The sequence below is a fragment of the Gorilla gorilla genome, chromosome 18, assembly GCF_029281585.2.
Source record: "Gorilla gorilla gorilla isolate KB3781 chromosome 18, NHGRI_mGorGor1-v2.1_pri, whole genome shotgun sequence".
NCBI classification, from domain to species: Eukaryota; Metazoa; Chordata; class Mammalia; order Primates; family Hominidae; genus Gorilla; species Gorilla gorilla.
The window spans coordinates 82,716,154-82,735,212 of record NC_073242.2 but is presented as its reverse complement, the minus strand read 5'-3'; the positions used below and the strand labels follow the sequence as shown (position 1 = coordinate 82,735,212).

The 19,059-nt window shown below is 36.4% G+C and overlaps 1 protein-coding gene across 2 annotated transcripts in view; it reads left to right on the top strand.

The window, feature by feature from the left end:
• RPGRIP1L (RPGRIP1 like) overlaps positions 1 to 19,059 on the top strand; it is a 100,596-nt gene that overhangs the window by 38,889 nt on the left and 42,648 nt on the right. For both annotated transcript variants that reach the window (XM_019012609.4, XM_055366794.2), the window contains exons 11-17: positions 4,373 to 4,479; positions 4,787 to 4,837; positions 5,626 to 5,805; positions 6,669 to 6,786; positions 10,269 to 10,721; positions 14,128 to 14,279; positions 17,239 to 17,617. In XM_019012609.4, the coding sequence (XP_018868154.2) occupies positions 4,373 to 4,479; positions 4,787 to 4,837; positions 5,626 to 5,805; positions 6,669 to 6,786; positions 10,269 to 10,721; positions 14,128 to 14,279; positions 17,239 to 17,617 (1,440 nt within the window). The remainder of the gene's footprint in view (positions 1 to 4,372; positions 4,480 to 4,786; positions 4,838 to 5,625; positions 5,806 to 6,668; positions 6,787 to 10,268; positions 10,722 to 14,127; positions 14,280 to 17,238; positions 17,618 to 19,059) is intronic.

Genomic DNA, 19,059 nt, shown 5'->3' with positions numbered 1-19,059 from the left:
AATTTATCTAATTTATTCCTCATCTTTTTTAGTGGCTTTTTTATCGTTTGGGAATTTTTTAAATAATAAACATAACTCATGTACATTATGAAAAAGTCCAGTATGTAAATTAGAAAAATCAATCCCACAACCCACAAAATATTAGCAAAATAATCACTGCTAATATTTGATTTATGTCCTTTCAGAGTTATTTCTAAATGATAGATGTAGTTTTATAATGTGGTTTTTTTGCTATATTGTAAAATCATTCCTTAATATAAATCTACATCACAATCATTTATAATGGCTGTTACAGTTTTCCAGTGTGTGTATGTACCATGGATTATTTAACAATCTTCTATTGAATATTTAAATAGCTTCAGTTTAAGTATCGTAAAACAGTATCTTTCCACACAAATTTTTACACATTTATCCAATTATTTTCTAAAGAAAAATTGCTAGAACTGAATCTTTACTTTTAATGCAACTATTACTTTCCAGTTATTTTTGTTTGAATACCTCAGATTTGCAAGTCTAAGGATTTAAGTTTTCGTTTCTTTGTGGGAATGTTACAATGGGTTATAAGAAAAATATTACAGCCTTTAACCATTTCTTCCAAGGAAATAATACACAAAAAAACCGAAACTGTCTATTTAAGAAAATCTTTTAATATTTAGAAAGCTCCATTTTGTATTACAGATTTTGAAACTGTTTAATTTTACTTTGAAGTGTCTTCATACATTTACCTTCTCATGTATCAAGTGTTCTTTGCCAGAAGATGTTTCCCTGGCTTCTTGTAGTCATTCATCTAACTGGCAAATTATTTTTAAAGAATACTCACCTCTTTATTCAAGGTACAAATTAGTTTCAGATTGTGTGAATATGTGGGGGAAGGATATGTAAATGCAGTTTGCATTTGGTTAATGCTTAAATTAACTGCATGTGTTTAAGGGCTTGCTTTTGAAAGTTCCTTTCTATCTTTAGCTGAAATGCATAATTCAGCATAATGCGTATGCTTATATTGATCACAGCTGAAGATATTAGCACAAAGGCGCTCTGAAAATTGTTTAGTTGAATTGTTCTCTGCAGTCTGCTTATTAATGGTGTGCTGGAAGAACATAATTTTAAAAGAGTGAAATGTTATCTCATTTGAATAAAATGCTGTTTAGCTTAACCTGCTTTTTGTCAAATCATAAGGTAAGGAGGTTATTTTTCATCTTGTACAGAGTGCTTTGATTTTGCCTATTATAATTCAGCAAGTATATTTCCTCTTTGAACTATAGCATTTCAGTACTTTTTAAAGACCCAGGAGTTATGTCCCAAATAAACAGTTTGAGAAAGGAAAAATGCAGTGGAAATTCTAAATAAAATTCAGTAGAAGGTAAGTTACAGGTACTCAGTAATGTCTTCTCCCACTAAGTTATTTTTCCACTAATAATGCCCTTGTTTAAAAAATATCAGTGAATGGAGATATCGTTGTTGAAACAACAATTAGGAAAGGCTGGAAACATTTAAATAAATAAGTTATTTCTACCTAATAACATATAGGAACCCTGCTCTGAAAAATTGAAAGAAAAGGAAAACCAGAACATAGAAATGATAATCAAAATACAGTGTGTCTGGATTAAGATGGAACAGTCATGCCCTTTACACTTTAGCTCACCCTTAGAAACCCTAAAATGTTTTACTGGCCAGAGAATAAAATTATATTATCCTCAGTACCTTTGTTTTTACATACTTCGGACTATATTTGCCTTCTTTTTGTTACCTAACCATTCTATCTAGATGTTGTTTTAATTTAATCAACATACAGAGTCCCACTTACTTATTCTATTCTCTAACAAAAAAGTTTATCTCATATAAATCCATATTTATTATTCATCTGAATTTTTAGTTTAAAGACAAGTATTTAACCTATACCTTCAAAATTTTTAAGTATTGTTCACATTTGGATATTCTTTTTTTTTTTTTTGAAATGGAGTGTCGCTCTGTTGCCCAGGCTGGAGTGCAGTGGTGCGATCTCGGCTCACCACAACCTCCGCCTCCCAGGTTCAAGCAATTCTTATTCTGTCTCAGCCTCCTGAGTAGCTGGGACTACAGGCATGCACCACCATGCCCAGCTAATTCTTGTATTTTTAGTAGAGATGGGGTTTCACCATGTTGACTAGGCTGGTCTCGAACTCCTGATCTCATGATCCACCCACCTCTGCCTCCCAAAGTGCTGGGATTACAGGCGTGAGCCATCGTGCCCGGCCTGGATATTCTTTTCTTTAGTAAACTAGATATAAGCAATTTATACTCTAGGATAACCTTGTAACCTTCTATCAATAAGACAAAAGTGTTTATACAGTATATTTGATTTTTTTTTTTTTTTTTAGATGTAGTCTCACTCTATTGCCCAGGCTGGAGTGCAGTGGCACGATCTCGGCTCACAGCAACCTCTGCCTCCCAGGTTCAAGCAATTCTCCTGCCTCAGCCTCCTGAGTAGCTGGGATTACAGGCACATGCCACCATGCCCAGCTAATTTTTGTATTTTTAGTAGAGACGGGGTTCACCATGTTGGTCAGGCTGGTCTCGAACTCCTGACCTCGCGATCCACCTGCCTCAGCCTCCCAAAGTGCTGGGATTATAGGCATGAGCCACTGCGCCAGCCTTGATATAAAATGTCTCTGTATTGCCTAGGATCACAGGTTTTATCTTTTTATTTTTTTATTTTTTTACTTTTTAGACTGCCAAGAATTATATGACATTAAAAACATCCAAATTTATTCCTAACTGTGTAATTTAACATTTTTATTTATATGTAGTATTTATAGCTTGAGAACACAATGCCTTATAAAAGTCAGAAACATATTTTTGTTTAAAATGCAGTCAGTATGCAAATGCCTTTGTGCAAAGAATTCTTGGCAAATGTGTTCATTTTTTTTAAGAAAAGGAAACAAAAATGTACAACATAAATTGAAGACTTATGATAAACATAAATGGTTGAGAGCAGGATGAAATTGGTAGAGATACTTTAGATGACATGGCTTAGAGTTAGTCCACAGGGAGTCAACAAAGGAGGATACCTGAGTGTGACAGTGAGCTCTAGCAAAGAGTACACTTAACTACATGAGATTATCAAATACTGTGGATTTGTTCGCTAGCTATTATGCTTTTTTTAAAAAAAGCTAAACATGTTTAATGCAGGGAGTGAAAAATTAGTCTCTTTATGAATTTGCTATCTTCTAAATTCTACTCTACCCTCCTGCTTGTGGGTCATAGCAACTGAGTACCTAGACAAGCATAACCATTATTCCATTTCTTAGCACTAGCTCCAAGTCCATTCCGACTGATTAGTAGCATGAACTCAGTGAATAAAGAACACATATGAATTTATTTATTTTGGGGGGACAGAGTCTTGCTCTGTCGCCCAGGCTGGAATGCAGTGGCACAATCATGGCTCACTGCAGCCTCAACTCCCCAGGCTCAACAGATCCTCCCACCTCAGCCTCCCAAGTAGATGGGACTACAAGCATGCCCAGCTAATTTTGTTTTAATTTTTTTTTTTTTAAGAGATGAGATCTCCCTGTGTTGCCCAGGCTGATCTCAAAACTCCTGGACTTAAGGGATCCTCCTGCCTCAGCCTCCCAAAGTGCTGAGATTATAGGCATAAGCCACGATGCCCAACCCATATGAATTATTATTGATACCACCATGCATGGCTTAAGAATCCAGTCCTCCTAATGTAATAGACCTGTTGGAAGTATGGTTGACTAAATACAGATTCAGAATTTCCTTACTTTTTAATTTTTTTATTATGGATTTAGAGGGTACAAGTGCACATGGGTATATTAGATAGTGATGAAGTCTGGCCTTTCAGTGTAACCATCACTCGAATAATGTACATTATACCCAACAGGTACTTTCTCATCCCTCACCCCCCTACCATGTTCTGGAAATTACCTTGTTTTAATAAAAATACTATGTGCTAAGTTGGGAAAATAAAATTCAAAGATGTCAATTAAAAAACTAAAAGACAATTTTTTTTCCACATGCTTTTCAGGAGCCTTAATAAGTAAGTAAAAAATCACAGATTTAGAAACACATTTTCTCAGGTATTTTAAATAGAACATTCCTTTGAAGTCCCAGAGGCCACAATTTCCTTATATTAATACTGTGAACTTATGTCTTGGGTTTTTGATGAGCAAGTGAATCATATGGTAGACACATGATAGTGTTCATTTATTCCTCATTCCCCTGCTGTCTTTGTCGAGGTGCTAGCTCAGTTTCCTTTCTGACCAGAACAATACTAGATCAAGACTGGTGTGGAACAGGAATTAAAGTAATTTGAAATGTGTCCTTAAACCTGATTTTTACTTACCTTTCCAATTGTGTGGACTTTATTTTTAAGATCAAAATGAAAAACTCGTTCAAGAGAATAGAGAACTACAGTTACAGTATCTGGAACAAAAGCAACAACTTGATGAACTTAAAAAACGCATAAAATTGTACAACCAGGTGAATTATTTCCTTATTTAAGAAATAAAACTCAGAATTTTTATCTCAATATTTTATGCATAGAGAAAGCACTATACTACAAAGCGAAAGAATACAGATATATTAATTTCTCAGTTTATTAACTCATGCTATCAGGTAGTTTATGTTCCATAGGGACATTTTGAAGCACTGGAATGTCTTGTAGTCTTAGTTTGTTAGTTCATGGCATCAGTCAGTTTATGTTTCATGGGGATAATTTGAATACTTGGAATGTCTCTTGTATTTTCCATTCATAACTCATTGTGAGCTTTTACTTAATCTATTGCAGGAGAATGATATTAATGCTGATGAATTGAGTGAAGCTCTCCTACTTATAAAGGTAAGGTTCTGAACTTCATCGTGATTTTCATGTCTGCATACAACTGTTTCAGCATAATGATGACCCTTATCTGTAACCCTTACATTTGGAGAATGAATTATTCTTGCATCTTCTGAAACTTAGTACATCCTTTACAAATATGTATGTAACATGTCAACACTACTAAGACTCAGGAAAGTGATCAGGTGACATTTAGTTATAGCATATACATATTTCATAATGACATCAAAGTTACATTAAACCAGACCTCAAAAACTCTCATTTAAAGCACTTTCTTTAATTATAACAAACATTTTACTTTTATCTGCTTCACTATTTAACTCATCAATGATTTTCTGCCCTAAGAGACCTTGATGCACACCCTGTTAAGTAAAATATTGAATTATAAATATCTCAAGAAGATAATTTTTAATTCTAGAATATTCTGTTATGTATAAGACACAAAAAAACACTTCTTTCCTTTTAAATCACAGTGTAGATTTTAATCAAATGAAATAATAAATGTACATGATTCTTTTATATGTCATAAAGTAACTATTTTTTGATTTCTCTATAACTGTTCCAATTGTCTATCCAAATATTCAAATTTGATTAACAGGTAAATTTTGTTTTTTCCATCAGGAATGAAGCAGTCCTGATATATATATCAGGACTTCCTTTGTCTGTTTTCAATTAATGAAATTGAAAATTGATGAATCAATGAATTATTTATTGATACATCTATATTAATTCATAAAATCACATCTTAGAAATTTTTGTTTCAGTCATAAAACATGTTTTTATTTTAGGCTCAAAAAGAACAAAAAAATGGAGACCTTTCCTTTTTAGTGAAAGTAGATAGTGAAATTAATAAAGATCTAGAACGCTCTATGAGAGAGCTGCAAGCAACTCATGCAGAAACGGTGCAAGAGCTGGAAAAGACAAGAAACATGCTAATTATGCAACACAAAATTAATAAAGATTATCAGGTAATGTAATACACTAAATGGGGAAAGTAAGTTTTCTATAATATTCTGATGATTTATTTTCTAAATACTGTATGTTATTACCTGTTATCTATTAACATCTATTGTAATCTACTAACATATCACATCTCTGGAATGTAGCCTTATAACTAGGTACTTAGTTAGAATAAATAGTTTTAAAACAAATAATGTGGGGTTTTTTTGGGTTTTTTTTTGAGACAGAGTTTTGCTGTTATCGCCCAGGCTGGAATGCAGTGGCGCAATCGTGGCTCACTGCAACCTCCGCCTCCCAGGTTCAAGTGATTCTCTTGCCTCAGCCTCCCAAGTAGCTGAGATTACAGGTGCCACCACCACGCCCAGCTAATTTTTATGTTTTTAGTAGAGATGGGGATTCACCATGTTAGCCAGACTGGTCTCTAACTCTGACCTCAAGTGATCCACCCACCTCGGCCTCCCAAAGTGCTGGGATTACAGGCCTGAGCCACTGTGCCCTGCCACAAATAATGTTTTTAAAGTCCCTGATTTTAGGGAATGAGTAGTGGCAATGAAATCACCTTTGTTAGCTTTAGCACATTCTGTGAGTGAGTTATAGTTATCCTGAAGTCATGCCATAACTGTATTGTCTTAGCTTTTAGCAAAATGAAAACACATCTCCATAAAAGGGAATCTGGAGTTTTATCTTTCTTCTGATTTGTGAATATTGCCAAGCATAATTTTCTAAAGTGTAAGCTACTTGAGTTCAGGAAACCATGGTTCATAGCTCCTACTATTTCCAGGATCTAGAAAATGCTTGAATCATAGTTGCTTTGAACAATGAAAATAGAACTAATCATAAGTATTAAAACTTATTATCTCTTATTTTGTAGATGGAGGTTGAGGCAGTGACCCGTAAGATGGAAAATTTGCAGCAAGATTATGAACTCAAAGTGGAACAGTATGTTCATCTTCTTGATATCAGGGCTGCACGTATCCATAAACTAGAAGGTACAACATATACGATTTTTTGGTCCACAGTAACTAGAGGAATGGATTTTATAACAGTTGATAATGTCATCCAAATCTGCACTTACAGTGTATTTTTGCTGTGTTTACGCCTAATTCATAGCTAGCTCATGAATGCAGCTTTGACCTCCTGGGTTCAAGCAGTATTCCAAATTTTTAATTTTTTTGTAGAGCCTATGTTGCCCAGGCTCATCTCAAACTCCTGGGCTCAAATCGTCCTCCCGCCTCGGCCTCTCAAAGTATTGGGATTACAGGCGTGAGACACTGCACCAAGCCTTGATTCTTTTCTACTCAAGAATTTTTAGTAATTCCCTACTGCTTTTTAAATTCAGTGTTGCAAGCAAGATTTCAAATTACTTCATAAATTACTACAAACTCAAATTTACTACCACTTTTTAATTTCTCTTCTAAGCAACCTGTGCACCTCAGCCAAACAGGTCCTCCACCTGCTCTTTGCAGATATGTCATGCTCAGGCCCGCTGCCATGCCTTTGTTCTTGCTGTTTGCTCTGCCTAAACCTCCTTTCTACCATGATTCCAAGATACACGCTTCCTTGCTTTGAAACCTAACACAATACTCACCTGTGCTAGGAAGCTGGTTCTAATTATTCCTAGCGATCCCTCTACTTGAAATGTCCTTACAGTGATTTTTAGACTTTAGCAAGTAGGAGAATCGCTTGAGGAACTCGTTTAAAATGTAGTTTCCTGGGCCCTACCCCTAGAGGTCCTGGGGCCCATGCTTTTTTATATTGTATTTAGAAATAACTGCAAGCTATTCAGATGGAGGTGCAAGACTACATGTTGAAAAAAACTAGCTCAGCACTTACCAACCCAGTTTTCTTCTCATGCACTCAAAAGCTGTAAGTCTGGGGAGCATATAAGTGTTCTTCAGCTGTTGGAGTTTTGCATATTCTCCATAACCACAATGTAAGTTCTACAGTGATAAGTTCTTTGTCTCTCTTTCACGTCCACGTCCACTACGTACCATATTTACTTCAGTGGTCTATGCCAGCAGTAATTTTACACTCTTAAAACTTATTGAGGTTCGAGAAGGCCTTTATTCATGAGTTATACTTAATTGATATTTATCATAACAAAAGTGAAAAAATGTTTAAAGATTTTTAATTTGTTAAAATAATAATAAACTTATTGCATGTTAACATAAATTACAGTACTTTTTTTAAGTTATATTTTCCAAAACAAAAAAATACTTCAAGAAGAGGGACATTGTTTAAAATTTTCTAAATTTTTAACATTTTGCAAATCTTCTTAGAGACTGGCTTAATAGAAAACAGCTGGATTTTTATATCTGCTTCTGCATTTAATCTGTTGTGATATCACACATCATGTAACCTCCAAGAAACTCCATTATACACTTGTGAGAGGATAAAAATGAAAAGGGCAGATTACACTTTACCATTATTATAAAAATAGTTGTGACCTCACAGATCCCCAAAATGGTTTCAGAGACCATCAGGGGTTTCCAAACCACACTTTCAGAAACTCTGATCTGGGCAGAAGAGCTCAATAAATATCTTTATCTGACGAAGCAGGGTTTTCCAAAAGTCAAGGAGCAATGTGTACCTTTTTTTCCAAGTAGTACTCAGTAAAAATTTGTTTAATGGAATTTTCTTGGTTAAAAGGGAGGTCACAGTGTTTGGGATTTTCATTCCTTTCAAGTTTTACTAAATTTTAACCATCATATTTTATCTGTCCCCTCAATTCATTTATTGACTCCATAAACATGATCAAGCCCCTAATGCATCCTAAGCAAAGTGCTGGGCAGGGAGAATACAAATAGGAAAAACTGAGGCACTACCCTCATGGACTCCTAAGATGTTGACAAGTAAATAAATGGTTATGTTTTACTATGAAGAGTGTAGAGCTAAGAAAATCTAAAGGTATCGAGGAAACATTGAGGAGAGAATGCCTATTTCTACCTCAAGATTCAGGCAAGACTTCACACAGTAGGTATGGAGTCTTTAAAGATGACAGAATTCACTACTAAGTAAAAGTAATATAAGGCATTCCAGGCAGTAAGTAAAGCAGGGAAAGATGCCCTAAATATGACGTATTGCAGTACATTTGAGAAACTGCACTGTAGATCCATCCAACTGGAATTCAGGAAAGTCAAAAAAAGGAGGAGAACCTGGAGAGAAAGCTATAAGGAACAAAATTGTGAAGGCCCTGTTTTCACCCTGATTGATGAGGTAGAACCTTATTAACCTGAAGAGCCAAGGCGGATGGATTACTTGAGGCTAGGAGTTCAAGACCAGCATGGCCAACATGGCAAAACCCCATCTACTAAAAATATTTTAAAAATTAGCCGAGTGTGGTGGCAGGTGCCTGTAATCCCAGCTACTCGGGAGGCTGAGGCAGGAGAATCGTTTGAACCTGGGAAGCAGAGGTTGCAGTGAGCCGAGATTCCGCCACTGCACTCCAGCCTGGGTGACAGAGTGAGAATCTGTCTCAAAACATACAAAAAAACAAGACAGTATGATACATTCTGTTTTGAATATGTTGTGTGGGATATCTAGATACATAGAGGGTTAAACAAAACATTAGAAATATAGGAATGGAGTTGAGAAGATAAGTATGAATTTAAAATAGTAATATGGAAGCCTTTAGCATATTAATAATGACAAAAGTCATAAAAGTTGATGAGATCACTCATGAGAATATGTAGACTAAGAAAATAATTAAAAACAGAAGCCCAGAAAACTAGCAGACGAAGAGAAATCCCAAAAGAATGAGAAGAAGGATAGGAGGAGAAGCAGAGAAGATGATGACATACATGGAAGCCCAGGTTAGACAGAGTTCACTAATGGGAGATTGTTATCAGTGTCAAATGTAGTAAAGAAATCAAGTAATACAAGGACCAGCGTTCATTGCGTCTAGCAATTAATTGATTATTGTTGGCTTTTTCTGGAGCAGTTTCACAGAAAAGCAAGGCAGATATTCACGTTGGTGATATTTGGTTGGCCTGTGTATATAACGGTGAAACCATCATCATGATCAGGATAATAAACTTATCCATCACCCCACGAAGAAGAAAAGTATAAATCTTAATAAGTTAAAGGAAAGGAGGCAGCAGAAAGAGAGACTGACTTTATAGGAGTGAAGACAATGGGTGGAGCAGAGACAGGGAAGCAGGTGAAATCCAGGTAGTTATCTCAGCTGTTCATTAAGAGCGCTTTTCTTCTTTTGATATTTTTCTCCCCTTTTTCCTGGCTTAGGCTATATTAAAACTGAAGTTGCAATTTTGTTGCCGCCTAATAAGTGATGTCAAAACAGAAATGATAAATTTTTGTACGATAAAGTATTATTTACAGAAAAACAGTGTAGTCATAGAATTTAAAATAGAGACTGTTCACCAGAAGTACTCATTCTTACACTTCAAAAGCCAGTTTTCATTTTCTCATGTCAATATTTTGAAATCTCTAAACTGTGTGTCTTCTCTTGCAGCCCAATTAAAGGATATTGCCTATGGCACCAAGCAGTACAAATTTAAACCAGAAATCATGCCAGATGACTCTGTTGATGAATTTGATGAAACCATCCACTTAGAACGAGGCGAAAATCTATTTGAAATCCATGTCAACAAAGTAACCTTTTCTTCTGAAGTTTTACAGGCATCTGGAGATAAAGAGCCTGTCACTTTCTGTACCTATGCTTTCTATGATTTTGAACTACAGACAACTCCCGTAGTGCGAGGCCTTCATCCCGAATATAACTTCACTTCTCAATATCTTGTTCATGTTAATGACTTATTTTTGCAATATATTCAGAAGAATACTATCACCCTTGAGGTCCACCAGGCTTATAGCACAGAATATGAAACAATTGCAGCATGTCAATTAAAATTTCACGAAATTCTTGAAAAAAGCGGCCGAATATTTTGTACAGCAAGTTTGATTGGTAAGTACAATGTATAAGCCTTGGGTGTTTGAATTACTAATTTGGTTTATATATCGTTATGGTACTCTACATTACTATCTTTTCTTGTATATTAAAGGTGCCTTTAGAGCAAGGACAACATTCTTTACCCACAGTTAATTGGACTATCTTAAACGTCACTGATGCCGAGAACAGTGGCTCACTCCCTTAATCCCAGCACTTTGGGAGGCCGAGACAGGTGAAGCACTTGAGGCCAGGAGTTCAAGACCAGCCTGACAAATACAGCAAAACCCCGTCTCTAGTAAAAATACAAAAATTAGCCAGGTGTGGTGGTGCATGCCTGTAATCCAAGCTACTTGGGAGGCTGAGGCAGAATTGCTTGAACCCGAGAGGCAGAGGTTGCAGTGAGCTGAGATGGCGCCACTGCACTCCAGCCTGGATAACAAGAGCTTTCGCTCTTCCATCTCAAAAAAAAAATGTCATTGATGATGTCAGTACAATGGCTATTAATTTTTTAAAACTTGTAACTTCAGATGTTTATCGTATTGATACTCTTTTTGGCTAAATTATGTAATTTATAAATTATGTATTGAACTGTAGTTTAAGTTCATAATAATAGTTTAAATTATTTATGGTTTAATAGTTATAACTATTATAAATAATAATATAAGCTATTTATGAAATTATTAATTTTTTAAGACCTTATGTTATCACTATTAGTAGGCACTGGGAATATGGTGGTCAGTGGTAAATAAGGCAGACAAAACTACCCCCTGTAGCTTACCTTCTAGAGAGGAATACAGGCAATACAGAACAGTTAATCAGAGAAAGAGGCTAAAGGGAGAAATGGCAGGTTGCAAATTCAGGTAAGGGCTTCTCTGAGGGGGTAAAGAATGAAGATCCATGCCAGGATCCAGGGAAAGAATGTTTCAGGCAGAGGCAATAGCAAGTGCAAAAACCTGAGGGAGGAGCAAGCCTGACAGTGGGAGGAACAGCAGTAAGCCCAGTGCCTGCAGCAAAGGGGGGATTCAAGTGATAGGCGGGGCCAGATCATATTGCAGAGCCTTGTAGGTCAGAGTGAGGAGTTTGGATTTTCTGAGCTTTTAGAAAAATCACCCTGAGTGCTGTGGAAAGAATAGTCTGAAGCAGGCAAGAGGGAAAATAGGACCGTTCTCAGGCTATTGTATTGATCAAGGAAAGATGATGGTGGCTTGGATTAAGATGGTAATGAAAGTGGCGATAAAAAGTAGTCATATTCAGTACATATTTTATTAACTTCTCCTTCAAGACTTGCTTATCAGTTGAATGTGTGATAATGAGGGAAATGGATGAAGTAAGAATTTCTGGCATGAGCAGCTAGAAGAATGGTGATGCCATTTACTGAGATAGGGAAAACTGGGAAAGAAGCACATCTGATAAAGAAAATCAAGAATTCTGTTTGGACAAGTTAAGACTGACCCGCCTATTAGACATCCAAGTGGTGATGTCAGGCTGGTGGCTGGACACACTAATCTGCAAGTAAGGGATAGAGATATAAAAGTGGGAGTTGTTAGCATATAGAATATATTTTAAGCCATGAGCATAGATAAAATCACATAGAGAGTGAATGTAAATAAAGGAAAGAAGGTAGCCAAGGACCAAGCCTTGGGAAACTCCAAAATTAAGGCTTCAGGAAGAGGAGGAAAAGCCAGCAAAAGAAACTGAGGAGTGGCCAGTGATGTAGGAGGAAAACGAGTCTGTGGTACCCCAGGGACCAAGTGAAGAAAGTATTTGAAGAAGGAAGGAGGGTGACTTAGGGTCTCAGGACGGATTTTATTTTATTAATTGAGTGATTGATTGAGGTAATATATTCACATGACTCAAAAATCAAAAAGACTTCAATGTCTACCTCCCTCCCCTTTTCCTTAGCCACCCTGGGTCCCCTCACCAAAGGCTGCAGATTCTTTCAAAGATTTTTGTTTGTTTGTTTGGGGTGTTTTTTCATTAAGCCAGGGTCTCACTCTGTTGCCCAGGCTGGTCTCGAGCTCCTGGACTCAAGCAGTGCCCACACTTCAGTCTCCCAAAGTGCTGGGATTACAGGCATGAGCCACTACACCCAGCTTGAAAGATCTTTTATGCATATACAAGCAAATATATATTACATTAATATTATTCTTTTAGGACTTATTTTTAAATGATGACTTCTGTCATAGTGTGTCTTGTGCTGCTGTAACAGAATACCTAAGTCCAATATCAAGGTGTTCACATCTGGTAAGGGCCTTCTTGCTGCAACATGGCAGAAGGTTAGAGGGTGGGAGCGAGCAAGAAGGGGTCAATCTCGGCCTTTTATAATGGCACCAATCCTACTCATGAGGGTGGATCCCTCGTGGCCTCATCACCTCTTAAAGGTCCTACTCGTAATACTCTTAACAATGATAATTACATTTCAGCATGAGTCTTGGAGGGTACAAACATTCAAACTATAGCAGGCAGATAGTAAGTCACATTTGTATGCTGATGAGAATGATCCATTAGCAGGGAAAAAAATGATAAAGTAGGAGAGAGTAGGGGTAATATTTGTAATAATCTGGTGTGTTCAGGAAAGTTTATGTATAGAATATTCTCTATTTGACAAATATTAAATAGCCTTTATATACTAGTCCCTGTAGTAGGAGTATATTGGTGGAAATTATGGCCCTTGCTCTCAAGAAACTTATGGCGTATTAGAGAAATAGGCTGGTAAACAGACGGGCCAAAGCAGTCAGTGCCCTAACAAGGACATACGATGTCCATGAAGGAGGCACAGGGCTCTACTCTCCTGGGAGCCACACAGAAAGTCTTCCCCATGGAAGAGAGATGAAGAGCTGCCTGAGTTGAGAGGAGTACTGAGGGTGTGCAGGGCAAACATCGTGCAAGGGTGTACTGCATGGGACATGTATTTGGCATAGCTATGACATTTTCCCTTATGCTTGTGAGATAGTCTAGAAGTGGGAAGGTGCCAAAGATGTCTTGAAACTTGAATTAGAATGTGGAATGTCATATTTATACTTTTGAGGTTTCATATTGTAAATGTCAGACAACATTGAGTGCAACTTGTTTAAAAAAAGTATTATACTATAGCATCAAAAAGAATCTGTGGAGTATTTGATCCAATGTTTAGATTTTTAAAATATATTTCAGAAGGAATGAAATAGTACAAATTGGAATATCTCAAACATAGTTTGATGTAGTTCTTTAATAATATTTAATATACAATGAAACTCATACTTCAGAAGTAACTATTTTCTTCATCTGTTATTTGCCAATCTCACATCATTTGTGCAAGTCATATTATTTTACTCAGCATAAAATGTATAGTTTTAATGCATAATGCCGTTGATGTATTTTTACTGCTATATATTTTAATGTATGAAACTATTTTAACCTTGGGTTATGTACTGATTTGTAGGAACAAAAGGAGACATCCCAAATTTTGGCACAGTGGAATACTGGTTCCGATTAAGAGTTCCCATGGATCAAGCAATTCGACTTTATCGAGAAAGGGCAAAGGCTTTGGGGTATATAACATCAAATTTTAAGGGGCCAGAGCATATGCAGTCGGTAAGCTCGTTTGGCTTTAAGACCCTTTTATAATATAGAAATTTTATAATATTTATTTATGTGTCGTGCTTTAAACTAAAATCATTTTCACAGCCATCAAGTGGCTTTTTTTAACTTTTATTTTGAAGTAATCATATACTCACAGGAAGTGGTAAAAATAGTACAAAGAGATCCCCTGTAACCTTAACCCAATTTCTCCTAATTGTAACGTCTTGCATAACTATAGTATAATTTCAAAATCGGGACAATACTATTAATTAGGCTACATACCTTACTCAGATTTCATCAGTTTTTACATGCACTTTTGTGTGTGTGTGTGTGTGTGTGTGTGTGTGTGTGCGCGCGCGCACGCACGTATATGTGCAATTATTCTTTGCAGTTTTATCACATGTATAGATTCATATAACTACCACCACAACCAAAATACAGAGCTGTTCCATCAACACAAAGAAACTGCCCCGTGCTATTCAGGACACTTTTGAAAAATTAATCATCACAATACTGCTGTCACACATCAAAAGACTTTTCTTAAAAATTTCTACTGTTAAGGAAATAAACAGCCGTTATTGGACTATCAGTTATTGTGCTTCCAAATTATTTCCTCATGTTAAGTTTCTGAACTGCAAGGTAGGATACAAAATTAATATTCTCTTTCTGGGAACTTGGAATTTAAATACAATTCCTCAGGGCGGCATTTCCCAAACAATGTTTCATGGAGTCTTAATGACCATATTTTCATATTAGTTCCATGATCCAATAAATACAGAAGGCCTTGAATTGAGCAAGGTTAAATAGGATTCTTTACTTTAGGAGTTCTCATATATAACATGAATCTTTTTTTTTTTTTTTTTTTTTTTTTTGAGACGGAGTCTTGCTCTGTCACCCAGGCTGGAGTGCAGTGGCGTGATCTCTGCTCACTGCAAGCTCCGCCTCCCGGGTTCATGCATTCTCCTGCCTCAGCCTCCCAAGTAGCTGAGGCTACAGGCACCTGCCACTACAGCCGGCTAAGTTTTTGTATTTTTAGTAGAGACGGGGTTTCACTGTGTTAGGCAGGATGGTCTTGATCTCCTGACCTCGTGATCCACCCACCTCAGCCTCCCAAAGTGCTGGGATTACAGGCATGAGCCACCGCGGCCAGTCTATATAACATGAATTTTAGTAGGCAATGTAAAGTATGCACTCACATTGAGTAGCAGAGGGATAAGATATAGTAGAAACATTTGGTATGTCTGTTCAAGTCATAATTATCTTACCTCTTTTTTTATTTGGAACTCCTTCACCTCCAATCCATGGAGCTGGGCTCCCAGTGGCCAGGTTTGCATTAGCAGATCCCATTTTCTTTCACTCCCCACCCTATTATAACTAATGATTTGGGAATACCCACTTGACCCCAGTTGAGCCAATCAGATTCTGCCCTCTGAGATCAGGAGAAAGCAAGACATATCTGGACACGTAAAATTGGGGGCTGTAGGCAGCCATCATCTACCATGTTAAACAGCGAAGGTAACACAATGGGTCTGAAGAAAGAGAGTAATGAACAAACATACAGAAAAAAATGGAGATCAGATGGAGAGGACATTCTGCTGGTTTCTAGGCCACTGCCTTCCAAAGGCCCAACCATATTTCTACTATGTATTCCATGAAATATGCCTGTAATCTTAAAGTCCCTTTTTTGTTGTTTTTGCTAAATAGAATTAGTTTCTATGACTTTCAGTTAAAGAAGCGTGACTAATATCACACTGATTCCCAAACTTAAGAAAGAGTGCACCTGCTTCCAGAGACCATCTTTCTGGCCAGTATTCCTTACAACATACTTTGGGAAATGCTGTTATGGGGATGGGAGTTAGAGATAAGGAGACCACATTGTTTGGTTTTGTAGTTTAAAGCTTTTTAGACTCCCAGATTCTGACTTGAATAAGTTGTTTCCTGGTGGAATTTCAGCTCTGGTGTGTAGATTGAAGGGGAGAAGTGGAGGTACTTTTTCAGTCATTCCTCTCAGCCTTCTATTGCTGAGGGCAAACTAGCCCTGGGAAAGCAATATTGTTGATTCACTTCTTAGATTTGTCCTCTCCACACACCAGATTTGTCCACTAAGGAGATTATGACAACAGCTTTATTTTTTCCTCCTCCAATAAACTTCTCATGGAGTCAGGGTCCCAGATGCTCAGTCCAGATTCAGAAATGCAGAGGGATGCCTTTGTGGAATGTAGAGACTCCAGCACTAAACCAAACAAAGCACAGAAACACTAGCATTTTCTTTGTTCCAGATTACATCAGCCATGGAAGATTTAACAGTCAGCACAATACTTTTCTAAAATATCTGTGTGCCGTCCATCTCGGTAATAGTTCCAAAGGAACCATAGAGTAGTTTCCAACTCTACCTAATAACTCCTTTTGTTCATCTCTCTCCTGAAGTATCCTCCCGGTCCTGGCTCTTTTTCCCTTCAAGGTTTGTCTCTGACTCTGTTCTCATTTTCTCGTAACAGTTAGACTTTGTTATACTGGCTAATTTGGCCTCAGGTATCTGCTTCCTCAAATCCCAACAGTTTCAGGATGAGGGCCAACCCAAATATAACAGAATCATTACTCTGGGTGGGCGGGTGAATGTCTTTTAGTTAGGACATTCGTCTATCTACCCATTGCTTACTATAGTCTTTAGTTATCTAACAGAATTGAAGAACATCAGATTAACATTTTTCTTGGTTTTATTTGATTTTAGCACCAATCTCTACATGTATGCTCAGTCTCCAAGGTTTATTGCTAATAACAGGATCATCTATTCACACGTTCTAGGGAATATTGATTTTCCATTAGAATAAAAGTTTATTTTACTGAGAAATTATGAAGTGAAAATATGCAGCTTTTGTCATTGACAAAATTATCTTATTTGGGGCTTGGCAGCTGCTGTTCATCTTTTAACTGTGTTATTTCCTTAATATAAATATGTATGTTTTTCCAGTTAAGTCAGCAAGCACCCAAAACTGCTCAACTCAGTTCTACAGATTCCACAGATGGCAACTTAAATGAACTTCACATTACAATAAGATGTTGCAACCACCTGCAGTCCCGAGCAAGCCACCTGCAGCCACACCCATATGTTGTGTACAAGTTTTTTGATTTTGCAGACCATGATACAGCTATCATTCCCAGTAGCAATGATCCACAGTTTGATGATCATATGTATTTCCCAGTGCCAATGAATATGGATTTGGATCGATACCTTAAGTCAGAGTCTCTGAGTTTTTATGTTTTTGATGATAGTGATACCCAGGAGAATATTTACATAGGAAAAGTCAATGTGCCTCTGATTTCGTTGGCACATGACAGGTGTATCTCAGGTAAGCCTATGTTTTTGAATCTATAAAATTGTAAAAACAAAACAAAATTATACCTTAGTGTATGGATATGATTCGTTTATAACTAATCACCCTAACCTCTTCTCAGTCTTTAAACTTTAGGCCTATATTACTATATTTTAAAAATTATTTTCTTACTAGTCGCTCTATGTGCATCTTATCCCAGTATTAAGTTAAAATTAATACTAACTTAATGGAATTAAATACTTAAGATATTTAATTAAATATTTAATTCAATTAAAATATAGAAAATCTAATATAATTTCATTCTCTCATCTCCTTTTTGCAATTATTATTGTATATATGTATATAGTATGCCTCTCTATGTATTATATACCAACAGTACAATGTTATAATCATTGCTTTATAAAATCTTATATTCTTTAAAGAGGTTAAGAGAAGTAAGAGAGAAAATATATAATTATAGAAGACTTTGATATTTACCTACATATTTGCATTTTTGGTATTCTTTATTTCTTCCTGTAGACTTGAGTTACTGTCTGATATCAGTTTCTTATTCCAATATAGCTCCATTTCCTTCCCCTCCTTTGTGCTGTCACCATATATTTGGTCTTCCTATGTTATGAGCCCAACAATTATTGTTGTATGCAGTTATCTTTTAAATCAGTTAAGAGGAGAAAAGATAAAATGTATATTTATACTGTGTTTTGTAATTACCTATGTAATTGCTTTTATTGGTCTCTATTCCTTTGTGTGGATTTGAGTTACCATTTCCTGTCTCTTTCCTTCAGCCTGAAGAACTTCCTATGACATGTCTTGTAAGTTAGGTCTACTGGCAGTGAATTCTCTCAATCTGGGAGGATTCTGTTATCTGGGAATGTTTTTATTTTGATTTTGTTTTTTGAAGGATGGTCTTGCTGTATATAATATTTTTGGTCAACAGTTTAGTTTAGTTTTTAACTTTCTGCGCTTTGAGTACATCAGACCACTTACTTCTGGCATCCATTGTTTCAGATAAGAAATCAGTTGTTAATTTTATTGTGGTTCGCTCATGCTTGATGTTGTTTTCCAGGTTTTTCTATTTGTTTTGGCTTTCAACAGTTCTGCTGATGTGTCTAAATGTGGATCCTTTTGCATTTATCCTACTTAGAATTTATTGAGCTTCCTGTGTGTAGTGTAATGTTATGCACCACATTTGGGGAGTTTACTGCCATTATTTTTTCAGTTATTTTTTTCTCCTCTTTTTTTCTTCTCCTTCTTGAACTTCCAGTACATGTACCATATGCTGGTATGTTTGATGGTTTCCCCACAGGTCTCTGAGGCTCTATTCATTTTTGTTCATTTTTCCTCCCATTCTTCAGATTGAATAATCTGTTCTAATCAACCTGCAAGTCCATTAATTCTTTCTTCTACCAGTTCAGATTTCCTACTGAACCCTCTATTGAATTTTTTCATTGCAGTAA